Source organism: Mobula hypostoma, chromosome 15 (assembly GCF_963921235.1).
Source record: "Mobula hypostoma chromosome 15, sMobHyp1.1, whole genome shotgun sequence".
Classification (NCBI taxonomy): Eukaryota; Metazoa; Chordata; class Chondrichthyes; order Myliobatiformes; family Myliobatidae; genus Mobula; species Mobula hypostoma.
In genome coordinates this window covers 35,135,160-35,154,036 of record NC_086111.1, presented here as the reverse complement: position 1 = coordinate 35,154,036, position 18,877 = coordinate 35,135,160, and the positions used below count along the sequence as shown (strand labels likewise).

At 40.1% G+C, this 18,877-nt stretch overlaps 1 protein-coding gene across 4 annotated transcripts in view; it reads right to left on the bottom strand.

Moving 5' to 3' along the window:
* The window catches only part of LOC134356779 (contactin-4-like), a 2,290,679-nt gene that overhangs the window by 525,299 nt on the left and 1,746,503 nt on the right, over positions 1 to 18,877 (bottom strand). For all 4 annotated transcript variants that reach the window (XM_063067893.1, XM_063067892.1, XM_063067894.1 and 1 more), the window contains 2 exons: positions 3,701 to 3,837; positions 3,068 to 3,197 (listed from right to left, as the gene is read on the bottom strand). In XM_063067893.1, coding sequence (XP_062923963.1) covers positions 3,068 to 3,197; positions 3,701 to 3,837 — 267 coding nt within the window. The remainder of the gene's footprint in view (positions 1 to 3,067; positions 3,198 to 3,700; positions 3,838 to 18,877) is intronic.

Genomic DNA, 18,877 nt, shown 5'->3' with positions numbered 1-18,877 from the left:
TTTAATAGATAGAGGGAGCTTATCCCTACTATTCCTTCTGGCTCTAGCAACCTTAAGGAACGAGGGATTAGCATATGATTGGTGTAAATGGGAGATTAATAATTGATGGACGCTGGGTGGTTGATTTCTTTATGATTCAAGAAACTACAAAATAAAACCTTAGCCATTGCAGACTTCTCCAGGCTAAAGGATTGCACTGAATGAACTCATATAGACAAATGAGTTTCAAAATAAAATAAAAATGCAAATGGTCCACAATGTACTAGAAATGGCTAAATAACACAGTGTGTAGGATCGACAAATGATTTAGTACAATTTTATTACTAAGAAAACATGGCGAGATACCAAGATTCATTAAAGGGAAACAAAATCAATTCAATATTCTTCCCTCCAGCCTGTTTGGGCAATTAATTAGATCATGGCAGATTTGTACCTTCACTCCAACCAATAATATTATTAGCTAACCAATAATATAAAAGAGAATACCAAAAGTATTTTCATTGTATAAAGGGTAAAAGAGAGGCAAGAGAGGACATTGGACAACTGGAAAATGATTCTTGAGGGGGACAAAGAAATGGCGATGAACTTTATACATATGTTGTGCCAGTCTTCACCGTGGAAGATACAAGCAGCATCCCTGAAATTCAAGGCTGTCAGGGTCAGATGCAAGTGTAGTTGCTGTTACTAAGGAGAAAGTGTATTGGAAGCTGAAAGTTCCTTTGGTAGATAAGTCACATGGACCAGATGGACTACACCCCAGCGTTCTGAAAGAGGTAGCTGAAGAGATTGTGGAGACATTAGAAGTGGCTTTTCAAGAGTCACTAGTTTCTAGAATGGTCCAGAGGACTGGGAAATTGCAAATGCCACTTCACTATACAAGATGGATGGGAGCCAAAAGACAGGAAATTATAGACCAGTTATCCCAACTTCAGTGGTTGGTAGAATGTTAGAGTCCATTATTAAGGAAGAGGTTTTGGGGTACTTAGACCACATGGTAAATTAGGCCAACCTCAGCATGGTTTTCTTAAGGGAATTCTTTTGGAATCTGTTGGAATTCTTTGAAGAAATAACCGGACAGGATAGACAAAGGAGAGTCAGTAGATGTTGTTTTCTTGGATTTTTAGAGAGCCTTTGACAAGGTGTCACACATGAGGCTGCTAAACAAGATAAGAGCCCTTGGTATTACAGGAAGGATTCCAGAATAGGCTGAGGAATGGCTGACTGACAGAAGGCGAAGAGTAGAAATAAACAGAACCGTTTCTGGTTGGCTGCCCTGGACTAGTGGTGATCAGCAGGGGCAAGTCCTGGGTCTGGTACTTTTCACATTATATCTTAATGATCTCAGGATCACAGGATTCTTTCTGCAATAGCAGAAATGTACTGAAACATTATTCGGCTTCAGTACTTACAGTGCCTGTTACAGTTCAATGAGTCTATTAAGTTCAATGGAAAGGAATAGCTGTGAGGGAGAAGTATCGGTTACTAGTTATGTTTCAAGCTTCCTTGATCATTTTAAATGTGTTTTCTAATAAATAAAAAAGTATGCTTTTTAATAGCTTGATATATTTAAATGTTTGTGAATTTCAAAACATTCAAACTGTTGCTAGCTTTGTCAGTCAATTTAGCATGGAGCTTATTTCATTCTGACTATTTAGGTATTTCTGCGGGATCCATGATTACAAAATCTTGCAGTGAGCAAGGCTCCATCAATTGGGCCAGGGCACTTTCACTGACCAACTTATTACTGGGAGACCAAAGGCTTAGTGAGACATTAGTGAAGTTGGGAAAACAAACATTCATTAGAAACTATTTAAAATACTTTACTTTTATAAGATGTGTTCCCTTAAGATAATGAAGCTTTCCACATGAATAGAAATAATAATATGATTAATAAAAATAATATAACAGTATCACCTGTGAGTTTTCAGAAACAACTCAGTGGTGATATTTTGGAAAGTCTCGTGTAATTCCTGAAATGTTAACAATTGCTAGGCATTTGAAAAATATTGTAGACGGAATAAGTAGCACTTTGACAAAATTCCGTATTAAAGGTTTGTTAGCACCAGTGGAAAAATATAACTGCTCTATAGGATAGCCAAAAAAAAACTATTGTTTTTATTTCGATTGTGTGTGAAAACGTTCATATTGTAATGTTCCCACAAAGAAGTCACAAATAAGATTCTAATTGTATTATGATCTGGGCCACAGCTACCTATAAATGCTATGTCTTTTATCTGTCCACTGAACAGATCTGAATTGAATTACCATCCCACACATTCTTCTGTAATTTTAAGAAACCAATTATACATAAATAACATGGATCTTAAATCTTCTTTTCAAACTGTTAGTTTTGTTGCTCATAAAAAGCATGACACTACGGATTGCAGCTTAGTAAATGTCAGTAACTTCAGTGAATGGTGCAGAAAATTTACTTGAAATTGATTATTTTATTAATATCGTATCATGAAAATGTATAAACTCAATTCGAATCAATCACATTTTGTGTTAATCAATTCTTTTGTTTTATGAAATTCACTAACTACTTATATCGCAGACTAAAACAGGAACCTAAATCATTAGACAATGCTAATTATAGAAAAATGTTAACGAGTGTGCTTTTCTTCAGCCGTATAAATATATCAAAAAGGGTATTTCCAGAATCGATGCAACTGTAAATATTTCCAAGTCAAATTGCACCAGTGAAGGATATCAATGGGGTAGTTCCTTGTTGTTAACAGTGAGACTGCTTTTTGTGGTAGGAAAAGACAACGCCATGATAACTGCATCGTACACCTGTATCAGATATGATCTATAGAAATGAACTACTACCACCACTGGGGCATCTATTCTTCAGCTAGAAGTGGTATGATATAAAGAACAAGGGAAATTATTTTGTGTTGTGACTGCTAGTTCAGAATCACAATTTGATAACTTGGAGACATGGCACATAACTTTTATGAGCCTCGAATTTCGCACTCATGGATACCTATAACATTGACGTAAGCACAGTTAAAAGTTAATTGTGTGCACCACCTGTCCATCTATGAGTGAATTAAATTATTCTTACCCAGAACCCGAAGCTCGGCATTGAGATATATTACTCCATGTTTATTTTCAGCCAGGCATTGATACATGCCGGAGTCTGACAGGTTAACAGCACGGATGGTAAGTACTCCCTTTTCCACCAGAATTCTTTCCTGTCAATGAAAGAACACGCAAGTGCCTTATTTCAATGAATACCCATTTTATAGTTTCTCTTAACATCTAATGGAAAACACAATTTTCATTTGAAACTATTTTAATTTTGTTAGGTTGTTTTCCATACAGTGTTTTCAGTCATTTAAATCTGAATTTTTCATTTGGCTGCTTGGGTACAGAGTGGAATATAATGATGACCTTTAGTAATTCCACTGATTAAAAACCAGTAATACTTCATTCTGACATTTCAGTAATTGTATTGCTACATTTGATGAGTTCAGCTTAATATCAGAAAAGAACACGCATGCTAATAACTCCGCAATTCCTCACTTCATTTCTTGCTGGAGTAGACGTAATTTAAGCATGGACACTGTCTGCTTGAGGCTTGTATCTATCAGGAAACATTGTCAAAGATCAGAAGACATTAACATTTATCTGCTTCCGTCTACTCTAAATTACTTTTTGAGAGTAATACAGAGACAATGCATTAGTAATAGCTTACCTCCATTACGAGGGGTTTACCATTCTTTAGCCAGCTGTATGAAGGCTTTGGGTCTCCATTTGCCTTGCAAACCCACTGAAGACTTTCTTCAATGGGCACATATGCATCTGTTATGTTCTGAATCCAGTTAGGCTGTGCTGTATTCAAAAGGAAGGAAAAGTTCAACACGTGAAAGCTTCAAGGCAGAAAATGGACAGAAACAAACATAGATTATAAACTGGAATTTGCTACAAAAATATTTTAGTTCATTTGCACTTCCCCTGCCCGAGGCAACATCCTGAGTCTGTGGTGGCCAGTGCTATCATGTTTTCTGTTGTGTGCTGGGGCAGCAGGCTGAGGGTAGCAGACACCAACAGAATCAACAAACTCATTCATAAGGCTAGTGAATACATATATATATACAGTGATGGAGTTAGTGGATGAAATAGAGAAACAGCTTTAATAGTAATTTATTTTTAACATCTAACCACCAATGCTTTCACTCAGTTTTGTGACGTGATTCTAAGAATATATGATTTAATTGAAAGAGCAAATGCTGCCTATGCAAATCTATCATAGATTGTTAACACTGATTTACTCTGCACTATGAACCCAGAAAACTATGATTCTTAATTAGATTTCAATGTTAGCAATAAATTACTAGATTACCAATATCATTTAAGCCCACATTGAGCAAATATTACTTTCAAATGCTAGTTGCATATTATATTTTGAATATTAAATGCTCTTTATTTCTTCTACAGCTGTTCCAGTAACATTCGCTGTTGTTAAAATTATAATAAAAAGCAATGCTTAATCAATTTCATTTAGCTGTTAGGACACAATATGGTTATATATAGTGCCTCACAAAGCTGTACCCCCTACATTGTGCTTTATTCCCTACACATTCATGACTGTGTGGCCATATCCTGCTTTAACTTCATTTACAAAGTTGTAGATGAAACTACTGTGGTGGGCCAGATCTCAAGCAATGACGAGAGTACAGGAAGGAGATAGAGAACTTAGTGTTATGATATCAAGACAACAACCTTTTCCTCAAAATCAGGAGAACAAAAGAGCTGGCCATTGACTTCAGGAAGCAGAGCAGAATACATACCCCTGTCTCTACCAAAGATGCTGAGGTAGAGACGATTGTACATTTCAAGTTCAGAGGTATAAATATCCCCAGCAACTTGTCCTGGTGCAGTCACTATGTCTAAGAAAGCACACCAGCACCCCTACTTGCTCAGAAGTTTAAGGACATTTGCATGCCCCAGTGACTCTCACCAACTTTTACAGAGGCCCACAGAAAGCTTCCTTCTTGATGTATCACAACTTGGTATGGCAACTGCTCTGTTCTATATGTTAAAAACAAATTGCAGAGCAGTCCAGTTTACCTTGATTGACTCTGTCTGTACTTCCCACTGCCTCAAAAAAAGCAGCCAACCTAATCAAGGACCACTCCCACCCTAGTCATTCCCTCTGCTCCTACTTTCCATCAGGCAGAAAATGCAAAGGCTTAAGAACAATACCACCCAGATTAAAGAGAGCTTCCATCCCACATTGTAAGACTTTTAAACAGACATCCAAAGTGATAAAGACAAACCATTAATCTCTCAATCTACCCTGTCATGGCCCTTACACTTCATTAGTTTACCTGCACGTCACATGCACTGTAATGATAACACAATATTCTGCATCACACACACAATGCTGGAGGAACTTGGCAGACCAGACATCATCTATGGAAAAGAGTACAGTCAACGTTTTGGTCCAAGAACCTTTGGCAGGACTGGAGAGAAACAGCTGGGGAGTAGATTTAAAAGGTGGCGGGGTGGTGGAGGAGAGGAGAGAGAAACACAAGGTAATAGGTGAAACCTGAAGAGGGAGGGATGAAGTAAAGAGCTGGGAAGTTGATTGGTGAAAGAGACAGAAGACCATGGAAGAAAGAAAAGTGGGGAGGAGCAGCAGAGGGAGACGATGGGTGGGAAAGGAGATCAGGTGAGAGGGGAAACGGGGATGGGAAATGGTAATGGAGAGCAGGTGTGGGGGGCATTACTGGAAGTTTCAAAAATCAGTGTTCATGCCATCAGACTGGAGGCTACCCAAACCGAATATAGGTGTTCTTCCTCCAACCTATCACTTTGTGTTTCTCTCCCCTCCCCCCACCTTTTAAATCTACTCCTCATCTTTTCTTCTCCAGTCTTGCTGAAGGGTTTCAGCTTAAAACGTCAACTGTACTCTTTTCCATAGATGCTGCCTGGCCTGCTGAGTTCCTCCAGCATTTTGTGTGTGTTGCTCAGGTTTCCAGGATCTGTTTGTGATATCCTGCATTCTGTTTTATTTTTCCTTTCAGCCACTTTGATGTAATGAAATTGCCTGGATGACATGTAAACAAAAGCTTTTTGTTTACCTCAGTACATGTGATAAATATAAACCAATGACCAATGTATCATATCATAAATACATTTCATAACTTCCTGACAACTCCAACCAACTTTAGTTGTATAACACATCTTCAAACAATAATTTTAAAAAACCTGGTGTAGTTAATGACAGCAAATTGAAAACAGCATTAACAACAGCAGTATAATAATGATTAGATAATGGGACAGATCATTTACTGCTGCAGAATTGCAGGTTCCCAACTCCAGGGTGTATACTGCTTGTTCCAATGTGACCCCAATATAATCTCCTGCTTAGAATCTGGCTCCCAGCGTATTGACCTGGCTGGGAATGGTGCAAGGCTGTTTCATCTCAATTATCTGGCTAAACTTATAAAATGGCTTTGGAAGCCAATATTCCCTCTCTAACACCTAGCCCAACAAATCACCATCCATCAAATTCATCATTGCTGTAAAGTCACAGGAATAAGCCATTCATTAAAATAACAAATATATACTGAAACTATATCTTTTTATTCTCCTCACATTTTCATCAACTCCCGCCAGTATCTACCACTCTCTTGGAGCAGTTTATGTAGCTAATTAAATAATGATCAAGTCTTTGGGTCAGAATTGAATCCAGGTCTCTAGTGCTATAAGGCAGCTACTCTCCTAGATGTGCCACTGTGCTGCTCGGAGAACCGACAACTGACACAATCTGTAACATGCAGTTCCTGTTATATGACAAGTGCATTAATTTTTGTCATGATTGATTTGCTGAAATGGTCACACATCAAAAAATAGTTATATTGAAAATAACTCAGATAACAGAATAACTTGTTCCCTTCTTCTAGAAGCTGATTTCACTGTTCATTTGAAGAGGATCTCTTGAAGATATTGAGTTTGAACTGGAATGGGCTCAGTGAAAACTTGACACTTGGAAAGTAAACAAGATATTGTACTGTTCCTGTGGTTCAGCATATTTTTCTGAAGCAGACGACGCTGTCATTACCTCATACCTTTACCATGAAAGCTGGACAATCAAGGAGAATGAAAATTAATAACTGCAGATTCTGGATATCTGAATCAAACACAAAAATTGCTGAAAACACTCAACAAGTCAGGTAGTGTCTCTAGAAAAAGCATTAATATTTAAGGTCCATCATCGAAACTGGGCAATTAAGAAAACAAGTTAATTTAACTTGCAAAGAGAAAACAGGTGCAAAGGAATTATCTGATTAGGCAAGTTCATGGTTACCAGGTGATATGCAATTTCTGGAGCTAGCTGGTTGATAGATTAGTGAAGGCATACAGTATAGAGGAGAAAACAAAGGACATATAGAACTGTAAAATTCCCCTCTGGTTTTCCATGTACTTATAAAATGCTTTGGAATTTTCTTTAATCTTGTCTGCCAGTCATAACTTTTGTCTAGTGGATTTCCACTGGTCTGTTCATGGACAGTGTATGTGAAAAGGGAAAGCAAAAGTAATATGAGCGACAGAAAACTTTACAACAGAGAAGGCCATTTTTGAGTCAGAGAAAGTGTGCTACTTTAAAATGTTGAACTTGATTATGTGCCCTAAAGTTGCAATGTGTTGTGTCTTGCTGCAATAACGCTGAAGGCGCCTTACACATTTCAGGTTGTGACTGGGTTGGAGAATCAAGGTGACAAGTAACATAACTAGAGACTCAAGGTCAGTCTTGTGGAGTGAATAAATGTACTACACATTGTTATCTGCCAAAATGCATTTTTAAATGTAGAGTATACCATATTATCAGTACTAAATGTAATACAGTAAACTGGAATAAGGGATAGTAAATCACTGCTTCACCTGAGAGGAGTGTCTGTGTTCCTAGACAGTGGGAAGATATGAGGTAAAAGAATAACCTGAGGTAAAAGAAAGGTATAAGGGACCGTGTTAGGGAACTGGAGCTGCAGCTCGATGACGTTCGTCTGGTAAGGAAGAGTAAGGAGTTGATAGAGGTGTTACAGGCAGGTGGTCACACTGGAGCCACGGGAGGCAGACAAGTGGGTCACGGTTAGGAGGGGGAAGGGGAAGAGTCAGGTACGAGAGAGTACCCTAGTGGCTGTGCCCCTTGACAATAAGTACTCCTGTTTGAGTACTGTTGGGGGGGACAGCTTACCTGGGGGAAGCAACAGTGGCACAGAGTCCGGCCCTGTAGCTCAGAAGGGTAGGGAAAAGAAGAGGAGGGCACTAGTAATCATAAACTCGATAGTTAGGGGATCAGATAGGTGATTCTGTGGACGCATTCAGGAGAACCTGATGGTAGTTTGCCTCGCTGGTGCCAGGGTCTGGAATGTTTCTGATTGCATCTAAGATATCCCGAAGTGGGAGGGTGAGGAGTCAGAGGTCGTGGTACATATAGGTACCAATAACATAGGTAGGAAAAGGGAAGAGGTCCTGAAAGGAGAATATAGGGAGTTAGGAAGGGAGTTGAGAAGAAGGACCACAAAGGTAGTAATCTCGGGATTACTGCCTGTGCCACGCGACAGTGAGAGTAGGAATGGAATGAGGTGGAGGATAAATGCATAGCTGAGGGATTGAAACAGGGGGCAGGGATTCAAGTTTTTGGATCATTGGGACCTCTTTTGGGGCAGGTGTGACCTGTACAAAAAGGACAGGTTGCACTTGAATCCTAGGGGGACCAATATCCTGGCGGGATTTGCGAAGGCTACTGGGGAGACCTTAAACTAGAATGGTTGGGGGTTGCGAATCAAATTGAAGAGACTAAGAGAAAGGAGGTTAGTTCACAAATAGAGAAAGCTAGTAGTCAGTGTGTAAGGGAGGATAGGCAGGTGACAGAGAAGGGGACCGCTTAGATCTAAGATATAGGGGAGAAGGAAGCAAAAGACAATTAAGCTGTTTGCACCATTAGGGATAAACAGAGAGTAAGAGGTGGAGAGTTTCTTAAATGCATCTATTTTAATGCTAGGAGCATTGTAAGAAAGGGAGATGAGCTTAGAGCATGGATTGATACCTGGAAATATGATATTGTAGCTATTAGTGAAACATGGTTGCAGGAGGGGTGTGATTGGCAACTAAATATTCCTGGATTTCGTTGCTTCAGGTGTGATAGAATCGGAGGGACAAGAGGGGGAGGTGTTGCATTGCTTGTTAGAGAAAATATTACACCGGTGGTTTGGCAGGATAGAATAGTTGGCTCGCCTAGGGAGGCTATTTGGGTGGAACTGAGGAATGGGAAGGGTGTAGTAACGCTTATAGGGGTGTATTATAGACCACCTAATGGGGAGCGAGAATTGGAGGAGCAAATTTTTAAGGAGATAGCAGATATTTGTAGTAAGCACAAGGTTGTGATTGTGGGAGATTTTAATTTTCCACACATAGGCTGGGAAGCTCATACTGTAAAAGGGCTAGATGGTTTGGAGTTTGTAAATTGTGTGCAGGATAGTTTTTTGCAGCAATACATAAAGGTACCAACTAGAGAAGGGGCAGGTTTGGATCTTCTATTAGGGAATGAGATAGGTCACGTGATGGAGGTATGTGTTGGGGAGCACTTCTGGTCCAGTGATCACAGTGCCATTAGTTTCAATATAATTATGGAGAAGGATAGGACTGGACCCGAGTTGAGATTTTTGATTGGAGAAAGGCTAACTTTGAGGAGATGCAAAGGATTTAGAAGGAGTGGATTGGGACAATTTGTTTTATGGGAAGGATGTAATAGAGAAATGGAGGTTATTTAAAGGTGAAATTTTGAGGGTACAGAATCTTTATGTTCCTGTTAGGTTGAAAGGAAAGGTTAAAAGTTTGAGAGAGCCATAGTTTTCAAGGGATATTGGAAACTTGATTCAGAAAAAGAGAGAGATCTACAATGAATATAGGAAGCATGGAGTAAATGAGGTGCTTGAGGAATATAAAGATTGTAAAAAGAATCTTACCAAAGAGATTAGAAAAGCTAAAAGAAGATATGAGGTTGCTTTTGCAAGTAAGGTGAAAATAAATCCCAAGGGTTTCCACAGTTATATTAATAGCAAAAGGATAGCGCGGAATAAAATTGGTCCCTTAGAGAATCAGAGTAGAGAGCTATGTGTGGAGTCTAAAGAGATGAAGGAGATTTTGAACAATGTCTTTTCTTCAGTATTCACTAAGGAGAAGGATATTGAATTGTGTAAGGTAAGAGAAACAAGTAGGGTAGTTATGGAAACTATGATGATTAAAGAAGAGGAAATACTGGCGCTTTTAAGGAATATAAAAGTGGATAAGTCTCCGGGTCCTGACAGGATATTCCCTAGGACCCTGAGGGAAGTTAGTGTAGAAATAGCAGGGGCTCTAACAGTAATATTTCAAATGTCATTAGGAACGGAGATGGTGCCAGAGGATTGGTGTATTGCTCATGTGGTTCCATTGTTTAAAAAGGGTCTAACAGTAAACCTAGCAATTATCAGCCTGTGAGTTTGACGTCAGTAGTGGGTAAATTAATGGAAAGTATTCTTAGAGATGGTATATATAATTATCTGGATAGTCAGGGTCTGAATAGGAACAGTCAACATGGATTTGTACGTGGAAGGTCATGTTTGACAAATCTCATTGAATTTTTTGAAGGGGTTACTAGGAAAATTGACAAGGGCAAAGCGGTGGATGTTGTCTATATGGACTTCAGTAAGGCATTTGGCAAGGTTCCACATGGAAGGTTAGTTAGGAAGGTTCAATTGTTAGGTATTAATATTGATGTACTTTATACTAAAATGGATTCAACAGTGGCTGGATGGGAGATGCCAGAGAGTAGTGGTGGATAAGTGTTTGTCAGGTTAGAGGCTGGTGACTAGTGGTGTGCCTCAGGGATCTGTACTGGGTCCAGTGTTGTTTGTCATATACATTAATGATCTGGATGATGGGGTGGTAAATTGGATTAGTAAATATACAGATGATACTAAGATAGGTGGCATTGTTGTTATTGAAGTAGGTTTTCAAAGCTTGCAGAGAGACTTAGGCCAGTTAGAAGAGTGGGCTGAAAGATGGCAGATGGAGTATAATGCTGATAAGTGTGAGGTGCTACATTTTGGTAGGACTAATCAAAATAGGACATTCATGGTAAATGGTAGGGCATTGGGGAATGCAGTAGAACAGAGGGATCTAGGAATAATGGTGCATAGTTCCCTGAAGATGGAATCTCATGTGGATAGGGTGGTGAAGAAAGCTTTTGGTATGCTGGCCTTTATAAATCAGAGCATTGAGTATAGGAGTTGGGATGTAATGTTAAAATTGTACAAGGCATTGGTGAGGCCAAATTTGGAGTATTGTGTACAGTTCTGGTCACCGAATTATAGGAAAGATATCAACAAAATAGAGAGAGTACAGAGGAGATTTAATAGAATGTTACCTGGGTTCCAGCGCCTAAGTTACAGAGGAAGGTTGAACAAGTTGGGTCTTTATTCTTTGGAGTGTAGAAGGTTCAGGGGGGGACTTGATAGAGGTATTTAAAATTATGAGGGGGATAGATAGAGTTGACATGGATTGGCTTTTTCCATTGAGAGTAGGGGAGATTCAAACAAGAGGACATGAGTTGAGAGTTAAAGGGCAAAAGTTTAGAGGTAACACGAGGGGGAACTTCTTTACTCAGAAAGTGGTAGCTGTGTGGAACAAGCTTCCAGTAGAAGTGGTAGAGTCAGGTTCGATTTTGTCATTTAAAAAAAAAATTGGATAGGTATATGGGCAGGAAAGGAATGAGGGATTATGGGCTGAGTGCAGGTAGATGGGACTAGGTGAGAGTAAGCGTTCGGCATGAAATAGATGGGCCAAGATGGCCTGTTTCCGTGCTGTAATTGTTATATGGTTATATGGTTAATATTTTTCTAATTGAGAAATTTGTCTAATGTAAAACTCAGGATACACTTCAGAGTCTTATATGGTGAAGACCAAATGAATCAGATCACAAACACAGTTACATCAAAATAAGTTGTAGAGTTATGAGGTAGAAGAATGGTTGGATGAGAAAGTGCCATGAGAAAGGAAGTTACTGGTACAGATGGAAAACTCGATGAGGAAATATAAAAGGGAGTGTCACTGCAGAATACTGCAAAGTGAGGGGGTGGAAGACGTGCCTGGTGATGCAACTCTGTTGAAGATTTAGAAGTATGATCAGTTCTCACTTGCTTCAAAGGGTAGCGATCATACTGGTGTCCAAGAAGATCAGGGTGAGCATTTGCCCAGGGACACTCACTTCTACTGTAATGAAGTGCTTTGAGAGGTTGGTTATGGCTAGAATTAATTCCTGCTTTGAACAAGGACCTGAATCCATTGCAGTTCACCTTCCATCATAGCAGATCTGCAGCAGAAGCAATCTCACTGGTTGTCCACTCTGCTTTGAAGTATCTAGATGGCATCAAAGCATTTGTCATGCTGCTGTTTATTGATTCCAGCTTGGCATTCAATACCATCATCCCATCAGTACTAATCACCAAGCTTCTAAATCTGGGCCCGGTACTACACTTTGCAATGGATGATCAACTTCCCCATTTGGAGGCCACAGTCAGTATGGATCAGTAATAACATATTTCCCCACTTAGTCAACACAGGCACACATCAAGTGTTTGTTCGCTTGCTGCTATACCCGCTCTACACTTATGATTGTGTTTCTATGCAGTGCTCAACCAACATCTATAAATTAGCAGATGACACCACTGTTGTTGGTAAAAACCTCAGATGACACGAAGAACGCAAATAGCTACTTGAGTGGTGTTGCAACAACAGCCATACACCCAACCTAGCAAGACCAAGAAAAAGACTGGACTTCAGGAAGGGGAAGTCAGAAAATTATGCCACAGACTAATCCTCACTGAGTGGTCATTGGTGGAAAGAGTGAGCAGCTTTAAGCTCCAGTGTGTTTACATCTTGGAGGATCTATCAGGAACCCAAAGCATTAGTGCAATCATGAAGAAGGTACACCAGCAACCTTTCTTTGTTAAGAGCATGAAAAAATTAGGTTTTTCACCAAAGACCCACGCAAATTTCTAAAGATGTACGGTGAAGAGCATTCTGACTGGCTGCATCACAGGCTGGTGTGGGGCTCCAAAGCTCCAATGGTGGTTGAGCTGTGTTTAGCTACACAGTCATGACTGTAGAGTGGGGAAAGCAGTGAGCTAAGCACAGGGTTTTGATCTGTGCCTGTGTTGATCAAGTGAGGAAAAAAATACTATTACTGCTCTGTACTGACTACGGAAGTTGAGGATCAATTGTAGAGGTTAGTACAGGGGTCCAGATTTAGAAGCTTGGTGATTAATACTGTTGGGATGATGGTATTGAATACCAAGTCGTAATCAATAAACAGCAGCATGACAAATGGCTTGCTGTAGTCTAGGTACTTCAATGCAGAGTGGAGAGTCAGTGAGATTGCTTCCGTTGTGGAGGGTGAATCACAGTGGATCCAGGTCCATATTCAGGCAGGAGTTAATTCTAGCCATAACCAACCTCTCAAAGCACTTCATTACAGCAGAAGGGAGTGTCTCTAGGCAATTGCTCAACCTGATCTTCTTGGGCACCAGAATGATTGCTACCCTTTGAAGCAAGTGGGAACTGGATCATACTTTTAAATTTTAACCCTCTTCAACAGGATTGCATCACCAGGCACATCTTCCACTCCCTCCCCTTTGCTGCATTCTGCAGGGACCCACCCTTTTATGTTTCCTTATCTAGTTTTCCACCTGTACCAGCAGCTTCCCTTCTCATGGCACTTTCTCATACAACCACTACTACTTCATATCTCAACTAACTTACTTTGATGTAACTGTGTTTCTGATCTGATTCATTGATCTTCCCCATATAAGTCTTTGGGTGGAAGAGAAACCCCGATGATCCTCTCGGCAGTTCTCACAGTCCTTCGTAGGGGCTTGCAGTCAGATGCCTTGTAATTCCCATACTAGTCACTATTGCAGCTAGTCAGGACACTCTCAATGGTGCTCCTATAAAAATTGGTTAAAATGGGGACTGAGGTGCCTCACTCACCTCGATCTCATCAGAAAGTAGAGACACTGCTGTGCTTTCTTGAGTTGGTTTTGAGGGGCCACGTGAAATCGTCTGAAATGTGCACTCCCTGAAACCTGGTTCTCCTAACTCACTCCACGGAGGAGTGGTGTATGTGTAGTGAGGAATGGTCAGCCTGCACCTTCCTAAAGTCCACAATTCATCTCTTTGCTCTTGTCCAATTTGAAACTTAAATTGCTGTGCTTGGAGTATTCTCACTTCATGGTTTTTCAGTAATTACAAGAAAAGTCTCTCAAAACTTGCTTCAGTTTGTTGCAGTTAGGTAAAAAATAAATGTGAAAGTCTCTTCCTCAAAGAGCCATTATAGTAAACAAACCACTTTTTAATTTTTTCTGACATAAACTAAATGCGCAAAATGTTTTCCCTAGATCATTTTAATTGCATATAGCAAATGTGTGCTCTGCACAAAGGAAACATATGGCTGCATTGCTTTGTTTGAAGAAGAGCCAATCTGGGAGAAATTAGAAAAAACAATTGATGGGTTCAGGACTGAGAAAACAAAAGAAACCATATGTTATGTACCTGCAGCCTGAATTCTCTACTTACCACCAGTACTATATTTGACACCAAATTTTGCATAACTTAAAAACTCTGCATAACTTAAATACTTTACCTGCATTTGAATTTTCAAAAATAAAGCAAAGCCATAAATAAGACCAATTTAACAAGGATTAATTTTTTAAGTTCATAGTGATGCAGACATTGATGAACATTGGAGCAGTTATTCAATGGTTTTCAGTTCAAACTTTTATGTAACCTTAGGTCATCAATTAATTTTTTATATACGTAATACATATCGGACACTTGAGTGTAAGAAAACACTTGCAAAAGAAGTGCTAACATTGCTAAGAGTGGCAAATGTATCCACTCTTGGACAGGAACATAGTCAAAAGCTTATACCAAGATGTTAAATATGCAGTGCAAAAGCAAAAGGATAACAAAAAAGAGATTAACGATGTTCAGATAAAAATGAACACTTTGATTCTCTTGTCTACACTAAATATATGGAGGAATTAGATGGGAACAGAAGTTTAAGTCTAACATGTTTAACTTCTCTTAAGCTTTCAGTTAACACTTTGTCAATTGAATAGAATTACGACAGTAATAAAGCTTTTCAATATATTCATTGATAAAGTTACACATCTGGCCATTCAAGACTGGCTCACTATTAATTATGGTAATGGTCTCAATTCTTGTCTCTGCCAAGCCCCTATAATTCACAAACGTCCAAACTTTCAAAAATGGATCTACCTCCGCTTAGATTAGATTATGAGGTCACGCAGTCCTTTTTTATTGTCATTTAGTAATACATGCATTAAGAAATAATACAATGTTTTTCCAGAATGATATCACAGAAACACATGACAAACCGACTTAAAAACTAACAAAAACCACATAATTATAACATATAGTTACAACAATGCAAAGCAATACCGTAATTTGATAAGAACAGACCATGGTACCGTAAAAGTCTCAAGGTCTCTCGAAAGTCCCATCATCTCACGCAGATGGTGAACCTCCAGCGCCGCCAACTTGCCGATGCAGCATACTGGAAGCATCTAGCCACAGTCCAACTCTGAGTCCGTCCGAAGACTCCGAGCCGCCGACCAGCTCTCCGACACCGAGCACCGAGCACCATCCCTGCCAAGCGCTTTGATCCCGGCCCCGGCAACAGGTTTTAAACACTTCTCATGAGATAACCTCCACAACTCACAGTGGCAGAGATTTCCAGAGAGTCACCACTCTCTGCAAGAATTAGTATCCATGTACCTCAATGTTAAATGACCAGTGCCTTATCTTGAAACAAAGACTCCATGCTCAAGTTTCTCCCACTAGTGAAAGCATCTTGATATTACCCATTGATATAATTGTCCCTTGCCATGAACATGCAGGACTTGGTGCTTTGAAGTGTTTCAAAATAGCTTGCCCACAATGAGCTGCATGCCAGGAAATGAAGGAATGTTCTCCAACTGCAAGCTACCTCAAAAACCTGTTATTCTTAAAGACAGGTGAATTAGTTAATATTCCCCATGGAAAGCAATGTTGGGAGAATGAGCAGACACCATACAGCACAAGGCAAGCTAATAGAAAAGGGAGGATGAGAGAGCATACTGAAAGCATTCAAAAAATATGCAATGTGAAGTTAGAGTGCTCCCTGCATTTGAAAATGGCTGAAATTTACCCTCCAAATACCTTATTAATTATTTTTCGGTTGAAAGCATGATTTTCAGAATTGTTGATCTTCATGTCTGCTAAATGCCTGCTAATATTTGCATCTTTAGGCATATAAATACCACGCACTTGCAGCACAGTGGATCCCGGTATGTGGCACAGTGGCATAGTGGTGAGTGCAATGCTTTACAGCACCAGATGGCAGCGATAAGCAGCGACAATTTGTGTGCAGCTCCAATGGGAATGAACAAATATGTCCTTTTAGAACTATTATAGCTGAAATCTGCAGTCACAGCCATTAAAAAAATCTTTCAACTTTTTACTTATTAAAAAGTCTTTCAATAACTCAACATTGGTTAATAGCAGACTCAGATCATGAGTGCAATTCTCCTTTGGGAAACAGAAATGGGTAAGGCTCACCGGACTACAGATACAATGGAAACATAAAATCTTTAGACTCCCACTCCCAACCATCCTGGTGGAGAATACAGTTTCTGCAAAATAATACTGAAGACCTCAGAGCAAGATCGCAGAACCAGAGGGATATCAGGAACTGCTGTGTACTTTGCTCCATGGAAATATGGCTAACTTCTGCCATTTCAGACTCCACATTCTGCTCGGTGGCTTCACTATTCTTCACAAAGACAGGACAGCTTGCTCTTTTTAAAGACAGAGGAGTGGAGTATGCTTTATGCTTAACTTATTGTGGTGCAAAGATGTGGTGGTTCTGCTCACCCAACCTGGAAGATCTCGTGGTCGAGTGTCATTCATTTTACCTGCTGAGGGAGTTTTCTGCCATTATTCTCCTACATTCCACCTCAGGCCAATCTTAGGCAGACACTAGAGGAGCTGAGCTCCGTGATTAGCAGTTGTGAAACAGCACATCCAGCTGACTTCCTTATCATTGCAAGGGATTTCAACCAGGCCAGCTTGAATAAGCCTCTGATCAACTACTACCAACATATTACCTGTGGAACCAGAGGAGCTAACACATTTGACCATTGATATATCACCATCAAGAACACTTACTGTGCAATCCCTCACCCACATTTTGGAAGCCAGAACACCAGACTGTACTACTCATTGCATATAGGCAGAGACTGAAGGCTTCAGCAACAATGGTGAGGACCAAGAAGGTATGGTCAAGGGAGTCGGAGCAGCACTTACAGGACTGCTTTGAGTCAGTGGACTGGACAATCTTCGAATCTGAATGGATACATCACATTTGTCAGTATGACAACTAGACCTGTGTGAATTAGTGTGCGTCCTCAAGAATATACTGGACATATTCAAATGAAATTACTTTCTACAAAGTGAATCCAAACATAATGCTTCATTCCCAGATGAGTTCATTGCCTTCTGTGCATGCTTTTAAAGGGAGAACAAAACTACACCTGTGTGAATCCCTTCAGTATCTGGTGGCCATGTGATCTCTGTATTGGAGGCTAACAACAAAACATCCTTCAACGGGGTGAACTCTCAGACGGCATCAGGACCTGATGATGTACCCGGTAGGGCTTTGAAAACCAGTGTCAATGAATTGGAGGGAATGTTCAAAGACATCTTTAATCTCTCACCGCTGCATTAAGAGGTTCCCACCTGCTTAGAAAGAGTGGCAATCATACCTGTGCCAAAGAAGAGCAGGGTGAGCTGCCTCAGTGACTCCCACCCAACTGCACTCATTTCTGTTGTGTTGAAGTGCTTTGAGAGGTTGGTCATGGCCAGAATCAACACTGCCTAAGCAAAGACCAGGCCCCCCGGAAACTTGCCTATTGCCATAATAGGTCTACAGCAGATGCAATTACACCATGTAATGAGCTCTTCAGGCCTGTGCAGGGCCCTGGAGAGCACTGGGCTTCGATGCATTTGGAGTACCTGAAATGGTTAATTATTGTTTAATAAGACACGTTAACTGTTCAGAATTCCTTGTGTTTTTCTCGAGTGACACACTCTTTGTTATGAGGTCTCCTGATACTTTATGCTTAAGCTTGTTAAGTTTATTTTGGCAGGCTTGGGAATTCTGTGTTACTTGTATTGTTTAAGCAGATACGTGATTAGCGCTAATTGCAGGGTCCTAGTTTTGAGAATGTTACTTCTTGCAGTGTCACTTAACCGAGTCATTGATGTCCTTTTGGAATTATTACCAGAAAACTTTTGTTACCACCTCTACATTGGAGTCTGCCATTCTTCTCCACTTGGGTTCCAGCATTGCCAACACACATCGAGATGGACTGGCTTTCCATTTGGCCTTTGATCACTTAGACAATAGCAATATCTATGTCAGGCTGCTGTTTATTGATTACAGTTCAACGTTCAACAATCATATTCTCAGTTCTAATCAACAAGCTCCAAAACCCGGGCCTCTGTACCTTCCTCTGCAACTGGATCCTTGACATCCTCACTGGCAGATTACAGTCAGTGTAGATCAGAAATAGCACCTTCTCCTTGCTGACAATCAACACTGGCATACGTCAAGAGATGCTTAGCCCACTGCTCTATTCTCTCTACACTCACAACCGTGTGTCTCGGTACAGCTCAAACACTATCTGTATATTTGCCAATGACACAATTATTGTTGGTAGAGTATCAGATGATGTTGAAGAATCGTACAGGAGTGAGA